This window comes from Schistocerca gregaria, unplaced genomic scaffold (assembly GCF_023897955.1).
Source record: "Schistocerca gregaria isolate iqSchGreg1 unplaced genomic scaffold, iqSchGreg1.2 ptg000240l, whole genome shotgun sequence".
Classification (NCBI taxonomy): Eukaryota; Metazoa; Arthropoda; class Insecta; order Orthoptera; family Acrididae; genus Schistocerca; species Schistocerca gregaria.
Genome location: NW_026061752.1, coordinates 1,982,202 through 2,003,985, shown reverse-complemented (window position 1 = coordinate 2,003,985; position 21,784 = coordinate 1,982,202). Strand labels below are relative to the sequence as shown.

Here is a 21,784-nt window from a genome sequence, read left to right as displayed (position 1 = left end):
TTCGACACTCAATAAATCAATTTTCACCAAGACATCACTTTGGATTTGAAGCAGCAGCATGATACTGACACTTCGTAGACGTAGTATGATTATTCTTATATATCTCTATTTATTGATCAGGTAGATAATTGTTTTTCTAGTATAAATAGTACATTTGACTTCCAATCAGAAAGCTTGATATAAATCAAGAAAAACAATTCTAATTCTATCAACAAGAGTTTTCATTAGATCTATTATTAGAATAATTGTTATAATCCTGGCAACAACACTATCAAAAAAATTAATTAATGATCGAGAAAAAAGATCACCATTTGAATGTGGGTTTGATCCAAAAAGATCAGCACGAATACCATTCTCAATACGATTCTTCCTAATCGCAGTAATCTTTTTAATTTTTGATGTAGAAATTGCACTAATTCTACCAATTGTAATTATTTTTAAAACTTCAGACATTATAATCTGAACAGTATCAACAATATTTTTTATTCTAGTTCTATTAGGAGGACTATACCATGAATGAAACCAAGGAGCATTACAATGAGCAGAATAAAGGGTTGTAGTTAAATATAACATTTGGGTTGCATTCAAAAAGTATTGATATTATCAATCAACCTTAAATAGAATAAGAAGCGAAATATTGCAGTCAGTTTCGACCTGGAAGATTGGTATGTACTACCCTTATTCTTATTAATTGAAGCCAAAAAGAGGCGTATTACTGTTAATAATATAATTGAACTATAATAGTTCCAATTAAGGAAATGTAAAGCCAATATGAAAGCTGCTAACTTTTTATATTAGCGGTTAAACTCCGTTAACATTTCTAAAATTTATATAGTTTAAATAAAACATTACATTTTCACTGTAAAAATAATATATCTATATTTATAAATACTTAAAAGTAAAAATACTTCCTTAACATCTTCAGTGTCACGCTCTAATTATAAGCTATTTAAGTAAACGAAAAACAATATTACCAAAATAAATATTCAAAAAATAAAAGTTAAAAGATAAATCTTGAAATTAGAATCATATCAACCTTGAATATAACCAATTAAATAAATAAATAATCTATATAAACCTTGACCACCAAGTAATTCACCTCAACCATAATCAAATGACTTAGATGAATAATAACCTATTTTTAAAGGAATATATCTAATAAACTTAGTTGAAAGAAAAGGTATAAATCATATAGAACCAGCAAATCTAACAAAAGAAAGTATACTTAAAGAAAATAAATTATGAGAAAAATCAAAATTAGAAATAAGATAACCTAAATAAGCACCTAAAATAACAACTGTAATAGTTAAAAACTTTAAATAATAAGGTAAAGCAATCACATGAGGAATAGGAAAAATTAATCAAGATAAAAGACTACCACCAAAAACAGCAACAAACAATAGACCAATTATTCCAAATGAAATATAATAACCCTTATCATCAAAAGAAAATCTAGAATAAAAATTATTATCACCAGATATTGAATAATAAAACAAACGAAAAGAATAAGAAGCAGTTAAACCAGTAGAAAAAAAATAAAGAAAAAAAATTAAACAATTAATTCATCTTAAACAAACCATCTCAAGAATTAAATCCTTTGAATAAAATCCCGCTAAAAAAGGTATTCCACACAAAGATAAACTAGAAACATTAAAACAAACTGAAGTTAAAGGTATGAAATTAACAATTGATCCTATAAAACGAATATCCTGAGAATCCTTCAAATTATGAATTATTGAACCTGCACATATAAATAATAATGCCTTAAATAAAGCATGAGCTAATAAATGAAAAAATGCAAGCTTTGGATAACCTATAGCCAAAATTCTTATTATTAAACCAAGTTGTCTTAAAGTAGAAAGAACAATAATCTTCTTTAAATCAAACTCAAAATTAGCGCCCAATCCAGCCATAAATATAGTTATACAACCAATTAAAAGTAAAAATCAACCACAATTATAAGTATCCAATATTGGTCTAAAACGAATTAATAAATAAACACCAGCAGTAACAAGAGTAGAAGAATGAACTAAAGCAGAAACAGGAGTAGGAGCTGCTATAGCAGCAGGAAGTCATGAAGAGAAAGGAATCTGAGCTCTCTTAGTTATAGCTGCTAAAACAATTAATATAGTAATGAGCTTTATTTCAAAAGAATTAGAAATAAAATCATAATAATAAATATAATTTCAACCACCAAAATTTAACATTCATGCAATAGAAATTAAAATAGCAACATCACCAATACGATTAGAAAGTGCAGTTAATATACCAGCACTATAAGATTTTACATTTTGATAATAAATAACTAAACAATAAGAAACTAAACCTAAACCATCTCAACCTAATAAAATTCTAATTAAATTAGGACTAATAATTAAAAAACCTATAGAAAGAATAAATATTAAAACAATAATAATAAAACGATTTATATTCTTTTCACCAGATATATAATCCTCTCTATAATAAATAACCAAAGAAGAAATATATATAACAAAAGATATAAAAATAAGAGATATTCAATCCAAAATTAAAGTTATAACAACTATAGAACCATTTAAATTGAAAAGCTCTCACTCAACAAAAACTCTATAATCAATTATTAAATAATAAATACCTAAAATAAAAATAATAGTACTCGAAATAAACAAAGAAAAAAAACTCAAAGAACAAATAGAAAATAAATTCACGGCCTAAGATGGAAAACTTCATATCGTTGATTCCACAAAACAATATTTTTAATTAAAATACTTAAGCAAACTAAACAAAGAAATATTCACCCTTTAAACAGAGAATATTTAAAGGCAATCAATGTAAAAGTAAAAGATGATATTCACGAAAATAACCAAGAGAACAAGTATAAACACCAGAATAATAATTCCCATGCTGAGAATAAGAATATATATACAAAGTATAAACAGCTCTAAAAAAAGATAAAAAAATCAAAGCAAAGAATCTAATAGAAGATCAAGATATAATTCTATTTAATAATCTAATTTCACCTACCAAATTTAAAGAAGGAGGAGCAGCCATTTTTGATGATCTTAAAAGAAATCATCATAAAGCCATTCTTGGCATCAAATTAATTATACCCTTGTTAATTAATAATCTTCGTCTACCTAAACGTTCATAAATATTATTAGATAAACAAAATAAACCAGAAGAACATAAACCATGACCAACCATTAGAGAAAGAGAACCTACACAACCTCATCAATTCATAGTCATCAATCCACCAATAACCATTCTTATATGAGCAACAGAAGAATATGCAATTAAAGACTTTAAATCAACCTGACGAAAACAAATAAATCTTACAATAACACCCCCAGATAAACCTAAAGACAATCAAAAATAATTAAACTTTAAACCCAAATAAGAAATAACCTTTATAACACGAAAAATACCATAACCACCTAACTTTAATAAAACACCAGCAAGAATTATTCTACCTGAAATAGGGGCCTCTACATGAGCCTTAGGTAGTCATAAATGAACCAAAAACATAGGTATCTTAACTAAAAAAGCCAAAATTATAAATACATAAAACATAAAATAATAAGAACCAAAATCAACCAATAAAGGAAAATATAAAGTATTAGAAAAATCATAAACCTTAAATAAAACTAATAATAAAGGTAATCTAGCAACCAAAGTATAAAAAATTAAATAAACACCAGCCTGCAAACGCTCAGGTTGATAACCCCAACCCAAAATTAAAAGTAAAGTAGGAACTAACCTAGCCTCAAAAAAAATATAAAAAGAAAGAAGACTTAATGTAGCAAATGAACAATAAAGCATAATTATTAAAATCAAAACCATAAAAACAAAAAAATTAGAATGATATGAACTTAAATAAACTGAACCTCTAGCAGTGATTATTAAAGAACAAATCCAAAAACTAAGTAAAATTAAACTAAAAGAAAAATAATCAATACCAAAATAATATCTAATTATATTCAAATCAGCATATGAATAAACACAAATTATAAAAACAAAACCCGACAGAAACATTAAAGAATGAACCAACCATCAACAATTATTTAATAAACAAAGAGGGATCAAAAAAATAGTTATAAATAAATACTTTAACATAAAGATAAACCAAAAGAATTAAAAAAATCATTACCATGAGAACGAATTATTGAAACTAAAATAGAAAGACCTAAAGCACCCTCACAAACAGAAAAAACTAAAAAAATAACAGGAAAAAAATAATCATAATCAAACTCAATAAGAAAAACAATAACTAACATAAATAAAGAAAGAACAATATATTCTAATCTCAAAAGAACCATTAATAAATGTTTACGTTTAGAAGAAAAAACATAAACACCAGCTAAATAAATCAATAAAGAAGTAAAAATAGAGAATATAAACATTAGTTTTAATAGTTTAAAAAAAACGCCGGTCTTGTAAACCGGAAATAAGTCCAGCCCCCACTTTTAAAACTTCAGAGGTGGAAAAGCTTCCATCATCGGTCCCCAAAACCGGTATTTTAAATAAACTAACCCCTGAAATGATCAAAATAATAATTATATCATTATCAAATGTAATAAATATTAATTTTATTAAATTAAGACACCCAATATCAATAATGCTTTTTATTATCCTTCAAACCTTCCTAGTTGGATTAATAACAGGAACAATAATAGAAAGATATTGATTATCATATATTTTATTTTTAACATTTCTTGGTGGTATACTAGTATTATTTATTTACATTACAAGAATTGCATCAAACGAAATATTTCAGCCTAAATCAATCACTATAATTATTACATTAATAATGTGAGTATTTATCATATTAATATTAATTATTCTAGATATATCTATATTTATAGACTTTTTCAAAAACACCGAAACTATAAATATTGATAATTCAATCAATTATCAAGAAATAACAATATCTTTAGAAAAATTATATAATAGACCAACATTCATTATTACAATAATAATAATAATTTATTTATTTTTAGCACTACTAGCAGTTGTTAAAATCACCAATATTAATCAGGGACCTATTCGTAAAATAAGATAATTACTAATGAATAAACCCTTACGATTAAGACATCCTTTAATTAAAATTATTAATAACTCTTTAATTGACTTACCTGCCCCAACAAATATTTATTTTTTGATGAAATTTTGGATCCCTATTAGGGTTATGTTTGGTAATTCAAATCGTAACTGGACTATTTTTAGCTATACATTATACATCAAATATTGAAATAGCATTCAGTAGTGTAGTACACATCTGCCGAGACGTAAATAATGGTTGAATTATCCGAACCTTACACGCAAATGGAGCATCTATATTTTTTATTTGTATTTACTTACATGTAGGACGGGGTATTTACTATGGATCTTATATATATATACATACCTGAATAATTGGTACAGTGATTTTATTTTTAGTTATAGCAACTGCATTTATAGGATATGTCTTACCCTGAGGCCAAATATCTTTTTGAGGTGCAACAGTAATTACTAATTTATTATCAGCAATCCCATACTTAGGAACAGATTTAGTCCAATGAGTATGAGGAGGATTCGCTGTTGATAATGCAACATTAAATCGATTCTTCACATTCCATTTTGTATTACCATTTATTATTGCTGCTATAGCAGCAATTCATTTATTTTTTCTTCACCAAACAGGATCTAATAATCCTCTTGGACTAAATGGAGATATTGAAAAAATTCCATTCCATCCATACTTTACCTTTAAGGATTCTATTACATTTGTAATAATAACATCATTATTAATTATACTATGTTTAATTAATCCTTACCTATTAGGAGATCCAGATAACTTTGTACATGCCAACCCATTAGTAACACCAGTTCACATTCAACCAGAATGATATTTCCTATTTGCATATGAAATTCTACGATCTATCCCTAATAAGTTAGGAGGTGTTATTGCATTATTTTTATCAATTAGAATCTTAATAATTTTACCATTTTATAATAAAACACCATTCCGAGGCATTCAATTTTACCCTATTAATCAAATTTTATTCTGAATTATAGTAGTTGTTGTATGCTTACTAACGTGAATTGGTAAACGACCTGTTGAAGAACCTTATATTATAACAGGTCAAATCTTAACAATTATTTACTTCACATATTTCTTAATTAATGTCCATGTCACAAACGCATGAGATAAATTAATTAAGGAATAGAGTTAATTAGCTTAGGAAAAGCATATGTTTTGAAAACATAAAATTAGAAGTTTAACTCTTCTATTAACTTTTCTCAAAAAATTTCACTAAACAAATGAGATAAATAAAATCTTTAAACCAACAAAGAAAATAAAAAAATTCAAAGATAAAGGTAAAAAACTTTTTCAAGCTAAGTACATTAATTTATCATAACGGAACCGTGGTAATGTTCCACGAACCCAAATAAAACCAAAAGATATAATAGCAAGCTTAATAAAAAATATAAAAGAATAAAAATCACTGCCCAAAAAAATTAAAGCCAATAACATTCTTATGAAGACAATTCTAGTATATTCAGCTAAAAAAATTAAAGTAAAACCACCCGCACCATACTCACTATTAAATCCTGAAACTAACTCAGATTCCCCTTCAGCAAAATCAAAAGGAGTACGATTAGTTTCAGCTAAGCAAGAAGCAAAACAAGCTAAAGCTAAAGGAAAAGAAATAATAATAAATCAACAATAAAGCTGATAGTTTATAAAATCAAACATATTAAAACTACCAATTAAAATAATTAAAGACAATAAAATTAAAGCTAAACTAACTTCATAAGAAAATGTTTGAGCAACAGAACGAAGAGAACCTAATAATGAATAATTTGAATTAGAAGATCAACCAGCAATTATAACAGTATAAACACCTAATCTAGTACAACATAAAAAAAATAAAAATCCATAAGAAAAAGAACACATATAAGTTAAATAAGGAAAAATTACTCAAACGGCTAAAGAAATCATTAAATTATAAACAGGGGAAAAATAATAAAGTAGGTAATTAGATATAATAGGAATTGGCTGCTCCTTACAAATTAACTTAATAGCATCTCTAAATGGCTGAGGAATTCCAACAAAACCTACCTTATCTGGACCCTTTCGAATCTGAATATAACCTAAAACCTTACGCTCTAATAAAGTTAAAAAGGCAACACTAATTAAAACACAAATAACCAATAAAAGAAAATTCAAAATAAATATAAATAAATCATAAAGTATCAATACTATTTGTAGAAAAAATCTACATAAATGAATTCTAAATTCAACACATTAATCTGTCAAAATAGTAAATAAATTAATATTAATCAATATAACAAAAAATATTTTAACCATATGGTCCTTTCGTACTAATATGGATTAACAATCTTAGGATAGAAACCGACCTGGCTCACGCCGGTCTGAACTCAGATCATGTAAGAATTTAAAGGTCGAACAGACCTAATCATTGGGCTCCTGCACCCAAAATTTTTCTTATTTCAACATCGAGGTCGCAATCTGCTTTGTCGATATGAGCTCTCAAAAACAATTACGCTGTTATCCCTAAGGTAACTTAATCTTATGATCATAAATTATGGATCAAAATAACAAACATAAATTCATGATATAATAATGAGGAGTTTATCTATTCTTCATGTCACCCCAACAAAACATCATCATTAAATATAGAAAGACAAACAAAAAACTATATAAAAGTAAAATGTCAAGCTCTATAGGGTCTTCTCGTCCTAAAGAAGAATTTAAGCCTTTTGACTCAAAAGTTAAATTCAAAAATTTATTAAGAGACAGTTGATTTCTCGTCAAGCCATTCATTCCAGCCACTAATTAAGAGACTAATGATTATGCTACCTTTGCACGGTCAAAATACCGCGGCTCTTTAAAAATACGCTCAGTGAGCAGGCCAGACCTCAAAATATAAACAAGAGGACATGTTTTTGATAAACAGGCGGAAATCAATTTTGCCTAGTTCCTTATAATAAGTTCACAAGGTAAAAATTTCATACAAATAAATATACTAATTCTATCATTATTACAAAAATTTTAAAATTAAATTAATAATCTTAATAAAAAACCTAAAATATTTATAAAATCAAAATAAAAAATAATGAACTAAAACGTAATCTTAAAGATAGCTGGTTTAAAGCTTACTATTATATTTCTATAAAATAAATTATAGGTTATTAACTTCAAAGCTTATCCCTTAAAGAATAAATAAGTTAATATTTTTACTTAAAAAATTAAATAAAAACAAATAACTTTAAAAAATTAAATTTTTTCTTAAGAAACTAGATATCTTGGGAAACGATTAACATCTCATTTCTATAAATAATTTAATAATAATTATGATACATTAACTATAAATTATTTATAAATCAACCCAAATCGAGACAAGTAAAATAAATACTAAAATTTTGATAATCCCTGATACAAAAGGTACAATAAATAAAATCTACTTAAAAAAATTTAAAATAATAATTCATAAAACACTTACATTACCAATAAACTATAATTTAAAAAATCAATTCTATAAAATATACTAAGACAAAAATACAATAAAATTATTTATATTAAATAATTAAATAAACAAAAAATAAATATAATAAAATAAATAATCAAGATATCCTGATTTGCACAGAAAAATTTTCAGTGTAAATGAAACACTTTACTAATAAGTTATATCTTGAAACTCTTCCTAGATACACTTTCCAGTACATCTACTATGTTACGACTTATCTCATCTAAATTGAAGCTACTTTAAAATAAAATAGAATAATCAATAATGAGAGCGACGGGCGATGTGTACACATCTCAGAGCCAATATCAGTTAAATTAAATAAATTAAATTACTATCAAATCCACCTTCATTAACAGTATTTCACTATCAAATCCGTTATAAACAAAAATCTATTGTAACCCACCTCCTCTTAACTATAAGCTGCACCTTGACCTGAAATATTTTATAATTATAAATCTTGAGAATTATAACTCTAAAAAGATTCTCTGATAACGGAGATATACAAACAAATAAATTAAGTAGAGTAAATCGTGTATTATCAATCATGGGGTAGGTTCCTCTGAATGGAATGAGATACCGCCAAATTCTTTGGGATTAAAGACCTTAACTAATAGTACCCTGGTAAATATAATTAACATTTAAAATAATAGGGTATCTAATCCTAGTTTATTATTTAAATTTCACAGATTCATAAAAAGGGCCACAAATAAATTTTAACATTTCACCTTACAAATTTATATTTCAACCCTAATAATATAAACAACTGTTTTAACCAATAATATTCACTTGTATCAATCGTATAACCGCGGCTGCTGGCACGAATTATGCCGATACTAAATCAATTGCTAAATCCAAAATCACTTGATAATTAAATCAAATTACTGCAAAAAGAACATTTAGTCTAACAAAACTTACATATAATACAAAGAAAAAGTGAATAAACAAGCAAGAATAAAACTTTTAAAAATAAAAAATAAGAAAATTTAAAATCTATTAATTCAGGAAAAAATAAAAGGTCAAATATTTAAAGAAAAAAAAAGAAAAAAACCACAAACATTAACAAAAAAAAAAGAAACGCCCCTATGTATGACCACAACAACTTCTCTATTATATATAATTAAAGATTAATATGGAACATGTATAGCAATAAATGTATTATATTCTTTCTTATTTAATCTTTCTTTTCACTAATAAATAAAGAAAGATTAAATAATATAATAAATATATTTTATACAATTTTGTAATTTAATATAATATGTTATTAATATGAATTCTTTTTTTTATATTAAGTTAACTTTCATATATATTAGTTAAATAATCTAATTATAGATAATTTACATAATTATATTATTATAATTAATATAATTATTTATATTAATTATAATATTTTATATTTAAATTAATAATTTTATTTATTATATCCAATTATAATAATATTAAATATTAAATTACATATTATTATATAAATTATATTATAATAACCTATTTTAAGCTAAAAACATAAGTAGCTATAATCCTAGGTAAATAATTGCATTAAAATAATCAATTGATAATGGTAAGTAGAACTTATAATACTTTAATTTCAATTAAATGTAATATATTAATATAAATTATTTATTATATATATATACATAAAATAAAATAAAATGAGCAGCATAAACTAATCCTAATTAAACAAAATAATACATAAAAGAATTTCCAAAAAATTTTCGATTTATATATTAAATAAATGAAGTGCCTGATTAAAGGGTTACCTTGATAGGGTAAATAAAGGAAATAAAATTACCTTCATTAAAATTACATAAGATAGAATTAAACTACCTCCTTTAGTATCAAAAACTAACGTGCATCATACACCTTAATGTAAAAAGGTAAGCTAAACAAGCTAATGGGTTCATACCCCATTTATAGAGGTATCAATCCTCTCCTTTTTAATGACCAACAACTCTACAAAACTTCTCTTCCTATCAACATTAATGATAGGAACGATCCTGTCCATTTCATCAAATTCCTGATTTGGGGTTTGAATAGGACTTGAGATCAACTTACTTTCATTTATTCCGCTCCTAACAAGAAATAAAAATATAATAATAAATGAATCATCAATTAAATATTTTATTGTCCAAGCAATAGCATCGACAATATTATTATTTTCAATTTTGCTGATTCAAATAAAATATCCCATGGGATGGGAAACAGAATTTATCCCATCAATAATAATTAGATCTAGACTATTATTAAAGATTGGAGCTGCACCTTTCCATTTCTGATTTCCAGAAGTTATAGGAGCATCAAGATGAAATAATTGTTTAACATTAATAACATGACAAAAAATCGCCCCAATAATGGTCTTATCTTATTGTATTCAATTAAGAACTTTTATTTGAACAATTATTATCTTAAGAATTATTATTGGGGCAATAGGAGGTTTAAATCAAACATCCTTACGACAACTTTTAGCATATTCATCAATCAGACATCTAGGTTGAATAATTAGATCATTAACAGTCAGAGAAAACATCTGAGAACTATACTTCATTATTTACTCACTATTAAGATTAATTATAGTTTTATTATTTAAGCAAATAAATTTATTTTTCATAAATCAAATATATTCAGCCAGAAATATAAAAACCGAAATTAAATTCATAATATTCTTATCTTTATTATCTTTAGGTGGACTACCACCATTCCTTGGATTCTTACCAAAATGAATTGTAATACAATCATTAATAGAAAACAATATAACAACTATTATAAGTATTATAGTTGTATTAACTACAATTACACTCTACTACTATATGCGTATTAGATTCTCAGCTCTAAATATATCATACACAGAAAATTCGTGATCTATAAAGATAAAGTCCCAAAAATCAAGAATCATTCTTCCTATAACAGTAATAATTTCAACAATAGGATTGATTTCAACATCAACCTTAATTTCATTATACTAAGGACTTAAGTTAATCAAACTAATAACCTTCAAAGTTATAATTAAAAGAATAATCTTTTAGGCCTTAGTAAATTTTACACCTATAGAATTGCAGTCTAGAATCATAATTGAATATAAGACCTAAATATGATAAGAGAGAAAACATCTCATAAGTAGATTTACAGTCTACCACCTAAAATTCAGCCATCTTACTGCAAAAATGATTATTCTCAACAAACCATAAGGACATTGGTACTTTATACTTCATATTTGGAGCATGAGCAGGAATAGTAGGAACATCAATAAGAATACTTATTCGTGCTGAACTTGGCCAACCCAGATCTCTAATTGGGGATGACCAGATTTATAATGTTATTATTACAGCTCACGCATTCGTAATAATTTTCATTATAGTAATACCTATTATAATTGGTGGATTTGGTAATTGACTTGTTCCACTAATAATTGGTGCACCAGATATAGCATTTCCACGAATAAATAATATAAGTTTTTGATTACTACCACCTTCACTAACCCTTCTTCTTACATCTTCTATAGTAGATAATGGTGCTGGTACAGGATGAACAGTTTACCCTCCTCTAGTCTCTTAATTAGTGGCTGGAATGAATGGCTTGACGAGAAATCAACTGTCTCTTAATACATTTTTGAATTTAACTTTTGAGTCAAAAGGCTTAAATTCTTCTTTAGGACGAGAAGACCCTATAGAGCTTGACATTTTACTTTTATATAGTTTTTTGTTTGTCTTTCTATATTTAATGATGATGTTTTGTTGGGGTGACATGAAGGATAGATAAACTCTTCATTATTATATCATTTATTTAAGTTTGTTATTTTGATCCATAATTTATGATCATAAGATTAAGTTACCTTAGGGATAACAGCGTAATTGTTTTTGAGAGCTCATATCGACAAAGCAGATTGCGACCTCGATGTTGGATTAAGAAAAATTTTGGGTGCAGGAGCCCAATGATTAGGTCTGTTCGACCTTTAAATTCTTACATGATCTGAGTTCAGACCGGCGTGAGCCAGGTCGGTTTCTATCCTAAGATTGTTAATCCATATTAGTACGAAAGGACCATATGGTTAAAATATTTTTTGTTATATTGATTAATATTAATTTATTTACTATTTTGACAGATTAATGTGTTGAATTTAGAATTCATTTATGTAGATTTTTTCTACAAATAGTATTGATACTTTATGATTTATTTATATTTATTTTGAATTTTCTTTTATTGGTTATTTGTGTTTTAATTAGTGTTGCCTTTTTAACTTTATTAGAGCGTAAGGTTTTAGGTTATATTCAGATTCGAAAGGGTCCAAATAAGGTAGGTTTTGTTGGAATTCCTCAGCCATTTAGAGATGCTATTAAGTTAATTTGTAAGGAGCAGCCAATTCCTATTATATCTAATTACCTACTTTATTATTTTTCCCCTGTTTTTAATTTAATGATTTCTTTAGCCGTTTGAGTAATTTTTCCTTATTTAACTTATATGTGTTCTTTTTCTTATGGATTTTTATTTTTTTTATGTTGTACTAGATTAGGTGTTTATACTGTTATAATTGCTGGTTGATCTTCTAATTCAAATTATTCATTATTAGGTTCTCTTCGTTCTGTTGCTCAAACAATTTCTTATGAAGTTAGTTTAGCTTTAATTTTATTGTCTTTAATTATTTTAATTGGTAGTTTTAATATGTTTGATTTTATAAACTATCAGCTTTATTGTTGAATTATTATTATTTCTTTTCCTTTAGCTTTACCTTGTTTTGCTTCTTGCTTAGCTGAAACTAATCGTACTCCTTTTGATTTTGCTGAAGGGGAATCTGAGTTAGTTTCAGGATTTAATATTGAGTATGGTGCGGGTGGTTTTACTTTAATTTTTTTAGCTGAATATACTAGAATTGTCTTCATAAGAATGTTATTGGCTTTAATTTTTTTGGGCGGTGATTTTTATTCTTTTATATTTTTTATTAAGCTTGCTATTATATCTTTTGGTTTTATTTGGGTTCGTGGAACATTACCACGGTTCCGTTATGATAAATTAATGTACTTAGCTTGAAAAAGTTTTTTACCTTTATCTTTGAATTTTTTTATTTTCTTTGTTGGTTTAAAGATTTTATTTATCTCATTTGTTTAGTGAAATTTTTTGAGAAAAGTTAATAGAAGAGTTAAACTTCTAATTTTATGTTTGCAAAACATATGCTTTTCCTAAGCTAATTAACTTTATTCCTTAATTAATTTATCTCATGCGTTTGCAACATGGACATTAATTAAGAAATATGTGAAGTAAATAATTGTTAAGATTTGACCTGTTATAATATAAGGTTCTTCAACAGGTCGTTTACCAATTCACGTTAGTAAGCATACAACAACTACTATAATTCAGAATAAAATTTGATTAATAGGGTAAAATTGAATGCCTCGGAATGGTGTTTTATTATAAAATGGTAAAATTATTAAGATTCTAATTGATAAAAATAATGCAACAACACCTCCTAACTTATTAGGGATAGATCGTAGAATTGCATATGCAAATAGGAAATATCATTCTGGTTGAATGTGAACTGGTGTTACTAATGGGTTGGCAGGTACAAAGTTATCTGGATCTCCTAATAGGTAAGGATTAATTAAACATAGTATAATTAATAATGATGTTATTATTACAAATGTAATAGAATCCTTAAAGGTAAAGTATGGATGGAATGGAATTTTTTCAATATCTCCATTTAGTCCAAGAGGATTATTAGATCCTGTTTGGTGAAGAAAAAATAAATGAATTGCTGCTATAGCAGCAATAATAAATGGTAATACAAAATGGAATGTGAAGAATCGATTTAATGTTGCATTATCAACAGCGAATCCTCCTCATACTCATTGGACTAAATCTGTTCCTAAGTATGGGATTGCTGATAATAAATTAGTAATTACTGTTGTACCTCAAAAAGATATTTGGCCTCAGGGTAAGACATATCCTATAAATGCAGTTGCTATATCTAAAAATAAAATCACTGTACCAATTATTCAGGTATGTATATATATATAAGATAAATAGTAAATTCCCCGTCCTACATGTAAGTAAATACAAATAAAAAATATAGATGCTCCATTTGCGTGTAAGGTTCGGATAATTCAACCATTATTTACGTCTCGGCAGATGTGTACTACACTACTGAATGCTATTTCAATATTTGATGTATAATGTATAGCTAAAAATAGTCCAGTTACGATTTGAATTACCAAACATAACCCTAATAGGAATCCAAAATTTCATCAAAATGAAATATTTGTTGGGGCAGGTAAGTCAATTAAAGAGTTATTAATAATTTTAATTAAAGGATGTCTTAATCGTAAGGGTTTATTCATTAGTAATTATCTTATTTTACAAATAGGTCCCTGATTAATATTGGTGATTTTAACAACTGCTAGTAGTGCTAAAAATGAATAAATTATTATTATTATTGTAATAATGAATGTTGGTCTATTATATAATTTTTCTAAAGATATTGTTATTTCTTGATAATTGATTGAATTATCAATATTTATAGTTTCGGTGTTTTTGAAAAAGTCTATAAATATAGATATATCTAGAATAATTAATATTAATATGATAAATACTCACATTATTAATGTAATAATTATAGTGATTGATTTAGGCTGAAATATTTCGTTTGATGCAATTCTTGTAATGTAAATAAATAATACTAGTATACCACCAAGAAATGTTAAAAATAAAATATATGATAATCAATATCTTTCTATTATTGTTCCTGTTATTAATCCAACTAGGAAGGTTTGAAGGATAATAAAAAGCATTATTGATATTGGGTGTCTTAATTTAATAAAATTAATATTTATTACATTTGATAATGATATAATTATTATTTTGATCATTTCAGGGGTTAGTTTATTTAAAATACCGGTTTTGGGGACCGATGATGGAAGCTTTTCCACCTCTGAAGTTTTAAAAGTGGGGGCTGGACTTATTTCCGGTTTACAAGACCGGCGTTTTTTTTAAACTATTAAAACTAATGTTTATATTCTCTATTTTTACTTCTTTATTGATTTATTTAGCTGGTGTTTATGTTTTTTCTTCTAAACGTAAACATTTATTAATGGTTCTTTTGAGATTAGAATATATTGTTCTTTCTTTATTTATGTTAGTTATTGTTTTTCTTATTGAGTTTGATTATGATTATTTTTTTCCTGTTATTTTTTTAGTTTTTTCTGTTTGTGAGGGTGCTTTAGGTCTTTCTATTTTAGTTTCAATAATTCGTTCTCATGGTAATGATTTTTTTAATTCTTTTGGTTTATCTTTATGTTAAAGTATTTATTTATAACTATTTTTTTGATCCCTCTTTGTTTATTAAATAATTGTTGATGGTTGGTTCATTCTTTAATGTTTCTGTCGGGTTTTGTTTTTATAATTTGTGTTTATTCATATGCTGATTTGAATATAATTAGATATTATTTTGGTATTGATTATTTTTCTTTTAGTTTAATTTTACTTAGTTTTTGGATTTGTTCTTTAATAATCACTGCTAGAGGTTCAGTTTATTTAAGTTCATATCATTCTAATTTTTTTGTTTTTATGGTTTTGATTTTAATAATTATGCTTTATTGTTCATTTGCTACATTAAGTCTTCTTTCTTTTTATATTTTTTTTTGAGGCTAGATTAGTTCCTACTTTACTTTTAATTTTGGGTTGGGGTTATCAACCTGAGCGTTTGCAGGCTGGTGTTTATTTAATTTTTTATACTTTGATGCTAGATTACCTTTATTATTAGTTTTATTTAAGGTTTATGATTTTTCTAATACTTTATATTTTCCTTTATTGGTTGATTTTGGTTCTTATTATTTTATGTTTTATGTATTTATAATTTTGGCTTTTTTAGTTAAGATACCTATGTTTTTGGTTCATTTATGACTTCCTAAGGCTCATGTAGAGGCCCCTATTTCAGGTAGAATAATTCTTGCTGGTGTTTTATTAAAGTTAGGTGGTTATGGTATTTTTCGTGTTATAAAGGTTATTTCTTATTTGGGTTTAAAGTTTAATTATTTTTGATTGTCTTTAGGTTTATCTGGGGGTGTTATTGTAAGATTTATTTGTTTTCGTCAGGTTGATTTAAAGTCTTTAATTGCATATTCTTCTGTTGCTCATATAAGAATGGTTATTGGTGGATTGATGACTATGAATTGATGAGGTTGTGTAGGTTCTCTTTCTCTAATGGTTGGTCATGGTTTATGTTCTTCTGGTTTATTTTGTTTATCTAATATTATTTATGAACGTTTAGGTAGACGAAGATTATTAATTAACAAGGGTATAATTAATTTGATGCCAAGAATGGCTTTATGATGATTTCTTTTAAGATCATCAAATATGGCTGCTCCTCCTTCTTTAAATTTGGTAGGTGAAATTAGATTATTAAATAGAATTATATCTTGATCTTCTTTTAGATTCTTTGCTTTGATTTTTTTATCTTTTTTTAGAGGTGTTTATACTTTGTATATATATTCTTATTCTCAGCATGGGAATTATTATTCTGGTGTTTATACTTGTTCTCTTGGTTATTTTCGTGAATATCATCTTTTACTTTTACATTGATTGCCTTTAAATATTCTCTGTTTAAAGGGTGAATATTTCTTTGTTTAGTTTGCTTAAGTATTTTAATTAAAAATATTGTTTTGTGGAATCAATGATATGAAGTTTTTCATCTTAGGCCGTGAATTTATTTTCTATTTGTTCTTTGAGTTTTTTTTCTTTGTTTATTTCGAGAACTATAATTTTTATTTTAGGTATTTATTATTTAATAATTGATTATAGAGTTTTTGTTGAGTGAGAGCTTTTCAATTTAAATGGTTCTATAGTTGTTATAACTTTAATTTTGGATTGAATATCTCTTATTTTTATATCTTTTGTTATATATATTTCTTCTTTGGTTATTTATTATAGAGAGGATTATATATCTGGTGACAAGAATATAAATCGTTTTATTATTATTGTTTTAATATTTATTCTTTCTATAGGTTTTTTAATTATTAGTCCTAATTTAATTAGAATTTTATTAGGTTGAGATAGTTTAGGTTTAGTTTCTTATTGTTTAGTTATTTATTATCAAAATGTAAAATCTTATAGTGCTGGTATATTAACTGCACTTTCTAATCGTATTGGTGATGTTGCTATTTTAATTTCTATTGCATGAATGTTAAATTTTGGTGGTTGAAATTATATTTATTATTATGATTTTATTTCTAATTCTTTTGAAATAAAGCTCATTACTATATTAATTGTTTTAGCAGCTACAACTAAGAGAGCTCAGATTCCTTTCTCTTCATGACTTCCTGCTGCTATAGCAGCTCCTACTCCTGTTTCTGCTTTAGTTCATTCTTCTACTCTTGTTACTGCTGGTGTTTATTTATTAATTCGTTTTAGACCAATATTGGATACTTATAATTGTGGTTGATTTTTACTTTTAATTGGTTGTATAACTATATTTATGGCTGGATTGGGCGCTAATTTTGAGTTTGATTTAAAGAAGATTATTGCTCTTTCTACTTTAAGACAACTTGGTTTAATAATAAGAATTTTGGCTATAGGTTATCCAAAGCTTGCATTTTTTCATTTATTGGCTCATGCTTTATTTAAGGCATTATTATTTATATGTGCAGGTTCAATAATTCATAATTTGAAGGATTCTCAGGATATTCGTTTTATAGGATCAATTGTTAATTTCATACCTTTAACTTCAGTTTGTTTTAATGTTTCTATTTTATCTTTGTGTGGAATACCTTTTTTAGCGGGATTTTATTCAAAGGATTTAATTCTTGAGATGGTTTGTTTAAGATGAATTAATTGTTTAATTTTTTTCTTTATTTTTTTTCTACTGGTTTAACTGCTTCTTATTCTTTTCATTTGTTTTATTATTCAATATCTGGTGATAATAATTTTTATTCTAGATTTTCTTTTGATGATAAGGGTTATTATATTTCATTTTGAATAATTGGTCTATTGTTTGTTGCTGTTTTTGGTGGTAGTCTTTTATCTTGATTAATTTTTCCTATTCCTCATGTGATTGCTTTACCTTATTATTTAAAGTTTTTAACTATTACAGTTGTTATTTTAGGTGCTTATTTAGGTTATCTTATTTCTAATTTTGATTTTTCTCATAATTTATTTTCTTTAAGTATACTTTCATTTGTTAGATTTGCTGGTTCTATATGATTTATACCTTTTCTTTCAACTAAGTTTATTAGATATATTCCTTTAAAAATAGGTTATTATTCATCTAAGTCATTTGATTATGGTTGAGGTGAATTACTTGGTGGTCAAGGTTTATATAGATTATTTATTTATTTAATTGGTTATATTCAAGGTTGATATGATTCTAATTTCAAGATTTATCTTTTAACTTTTATTTTTTGAATATTTATTTTGGTAATATTGTTTTTCGTTTACTTAAATAGCTTATAATTAGAGCGTGACACTGAAGATGTTAAGGAAGTATTTTTACTTTTAAGTATTTATAAATATAGATATATTATTTTTACAGTGAAAATGTAATGTTTTATTTAAACTATATAAATTTTAGAAATGTTAACGGAGTTTAACCGCTAATATAAAAAGTTAGCAGCTTTCATATTGGCTTTACATTTCCTTAATTGGAACTATTATAGTTCAATTATATTATTAACAGTAATACGTCTCTTTTTGGCTTCAATTAATAAGAATAAGGGTAGTTCATACCAATCTTCCAGGTCGAAACTGACTGCAATATTTCGCTTCTTATTCTATTTAAGGTTGATTGATAATATCAATACTTTTTGAATGCAACCCAAATGTTATATTTAACTACAACCCTTTATTCTGCTCATTGTAATGCTCCTTGGTTTCATTCATGGTATAGTCCTCCTAATAGAACTAGAATAAAAAATATTGTTGATACTGTTCAGATTATAATGTCTGAAGTTTTAAAAATAATTACAATTGGTAGAATTAGTGCAATTTCTACATCAAAAATTAAAAAGATTAATGCGATTAGGAAGAATCGTATTGAGAATGGTATTCGTGCTGATCTTTTTGGATCAAACCCACATTCAAATGGTGATCTTTTTTCTCGATCATTAATTAATTTTTTTGATAGTGTTGTTGCCAGGATTATAACAATTATTGGAATAATAAATCTAATGAAAACTCTTGTTGATAGAATTAGAATTGTTTTTCTTGATTTATATCAAGCTTTCTGATTGGAAGTCAAATGTACTATTTATACTAGAAAAACAATTATCTACCTCATCAATAAATAGAGATATATAAGAATAATCATACTACGTCTACGAAGTGTCAGTATCATGCTGCTGCTTCAAATCCAAAGTGATGTCTTGGTGAAAATTGATTTATTGAGTGTCGAAGTAGACATGTTGATAAAAAGATTGTTCCAATAATTACGTGTAAACCATGGAATCCTGTTGCAACAAAGAATGTTGATCCATAAACTGCATCTGCAATGGTAAAAGGTGCTTCTCAATATTCATATGCTTGAAGTATTGTAAAGTATAGTCCTAATAACACTGTGAAGAATAATCCTTGTAGTGCTTGAGTATGATTAGATTCCATTAAACTATGATGTGCTCATGTTACTGTTACTCCTGATGCTAAAAGAATAGCTGTATTAAGTAATGGAATTTGTATAGGGTTAAAGGGTTGAATTCCTATTGGAGGTCATAGTATTCCTAGTTCAATTGTTGGTGCTAATCTTCTTCTAAAGAATGCTCAAAAAAAGAAACGAAAAATAATACCTCTGATGCAATAAATAAAATTATTCCTCATCGTAATCCAATTGATACAAATCCTGTATGTAATCCTTGATATGTTCCTTCTCGTACTACATCTCGTCATCATTGAATTATAGTTAGTAGGGTAATTCCAAATCCAATTATGAATAAGTTAATATTAAATAGGTGGAATCATTTTGCTAGTCCTGATACTAGGACTATTGCTCCAATTGCTCCTGTTAATGGTCAAGGCCTATAGTCTACTAAGTGGAATGGGTGGTTTGAGTGAGTTGTTAACATAGGTTTAATATACTTCTCTAGAATATAGAGTTCTTAGAATTGAGAAAACATAGGCTTGAATTATTGCTACTGCTGATTCTAGAATTAATAGAAGTATTTGTACAATAATTAGTAATGAGATTAAGTTTATTGCTATAGATGGTCCTGTGTTTCCTAATAAGGTTAATAATAAGTGTCCTGCAATTATATTTGCTGCCAACCGTACTGCTAATGTACCTGGTCGAATAACATTACTAATTGTTTCAATTAGTACTATAAATGATATTAATGCAGGCGGTGTACCTTGTGGTACAAGGTGTGTAAATATATGATTAGTATGGTTAATTCATCCAAGTAATATAAATCTTAGCCATATAGGTAGGGCAATTGCAAATGTTAATGCTAAATGTCTTGTTCTAGTAAAAATATAAGGGAATAATCCTATGAAATTGTTAAATAATATTATAATAAAAATTGAGATGAAAATGAATGTTGTTCCATTAAATGATTTTGGTCCAAGAAGTGTTTTAAATTCATTATGTAAGGTTAAATTTAGTTTATTTCAGATAATGTTAATTCGTGATGGTGTAAGTCAAAATAGTGATGGGATTAATAATAGTCCTAGAAATGTTCTAGTTCAATTTAATGATAAATTAAAGATGTTAGTTGATGGGTCAAATGTTGAGAATAGATTTGTTATCATTTTCAATTTAAGTTTTTTATTTCAATTGTTCCTTTTTCTGCTCTTTTAATAAGGTTAGGTTTAAATGAGAAGAAGTTTATTTGATTAAACAAGATTAATGTAGCTGAAAATATAATGAATAGTGAGAATCATATAAGAGGGGATATTTGAGGGATTTGGATATAATTTCCCCATCAGAAGTAGTCGCTAATTTACTATTATTTGGTTTCAGAGACCATTACTTACTTTCAGTCATCTGATGAATTTCAAGGTGTACTAATTTTTTTTAGTTACTTTAGATTGACACTCTAATGTTATTTATTTTAACTAACTCCTTAAATTATCTTAGATAATCACTTAATAAATAAATTTACTGAAGTTCTTTCAATTACAATTGGTATAAATCTGTGGTTTGCTCCACAGATTTCTGAGCATTGTCCAAAGAATAATCCAGGTCGATTTATTGTGAATGTTCCTTGATTTAACCGACCTGGCGTTGCATCAATTTTAACCCCTAATGCAGGAACTGCTCATGAGTGTAGAACATCTGATGCTCTTGTTAATACTCGTACTTCTGTATTTATTGG

The 21,784-nt window shown here is 26.2% G+C and overlaps 1 protein-coding gene across 1 annotated transcript in view; it reads right to left on the bottom strand.

Moving 5' to 3' along the window:
• Positions 1 to 960: 960 nt before the first annotated feature.
• Positions 961 to 21,784, bottom strand: part of LOC126305053 (NADH-ubiquinone oxidoreductase chain 5-like) — a 48,120-nt gene continuing 27,296 nt past the window's right edge. The window contains exon 2 of the mRNA XM_049992008.1: positions 961 to 1,741. Within this exon, the coding sequence (XP_049847965.1) occupies positions 1,563 to 1,741 (179 nt within the window). The 3' untranslated portion in view covers positions 961 to 1,562. The remainder of the gene's footprint in view (positions 1,742 to 21,784) is intronic.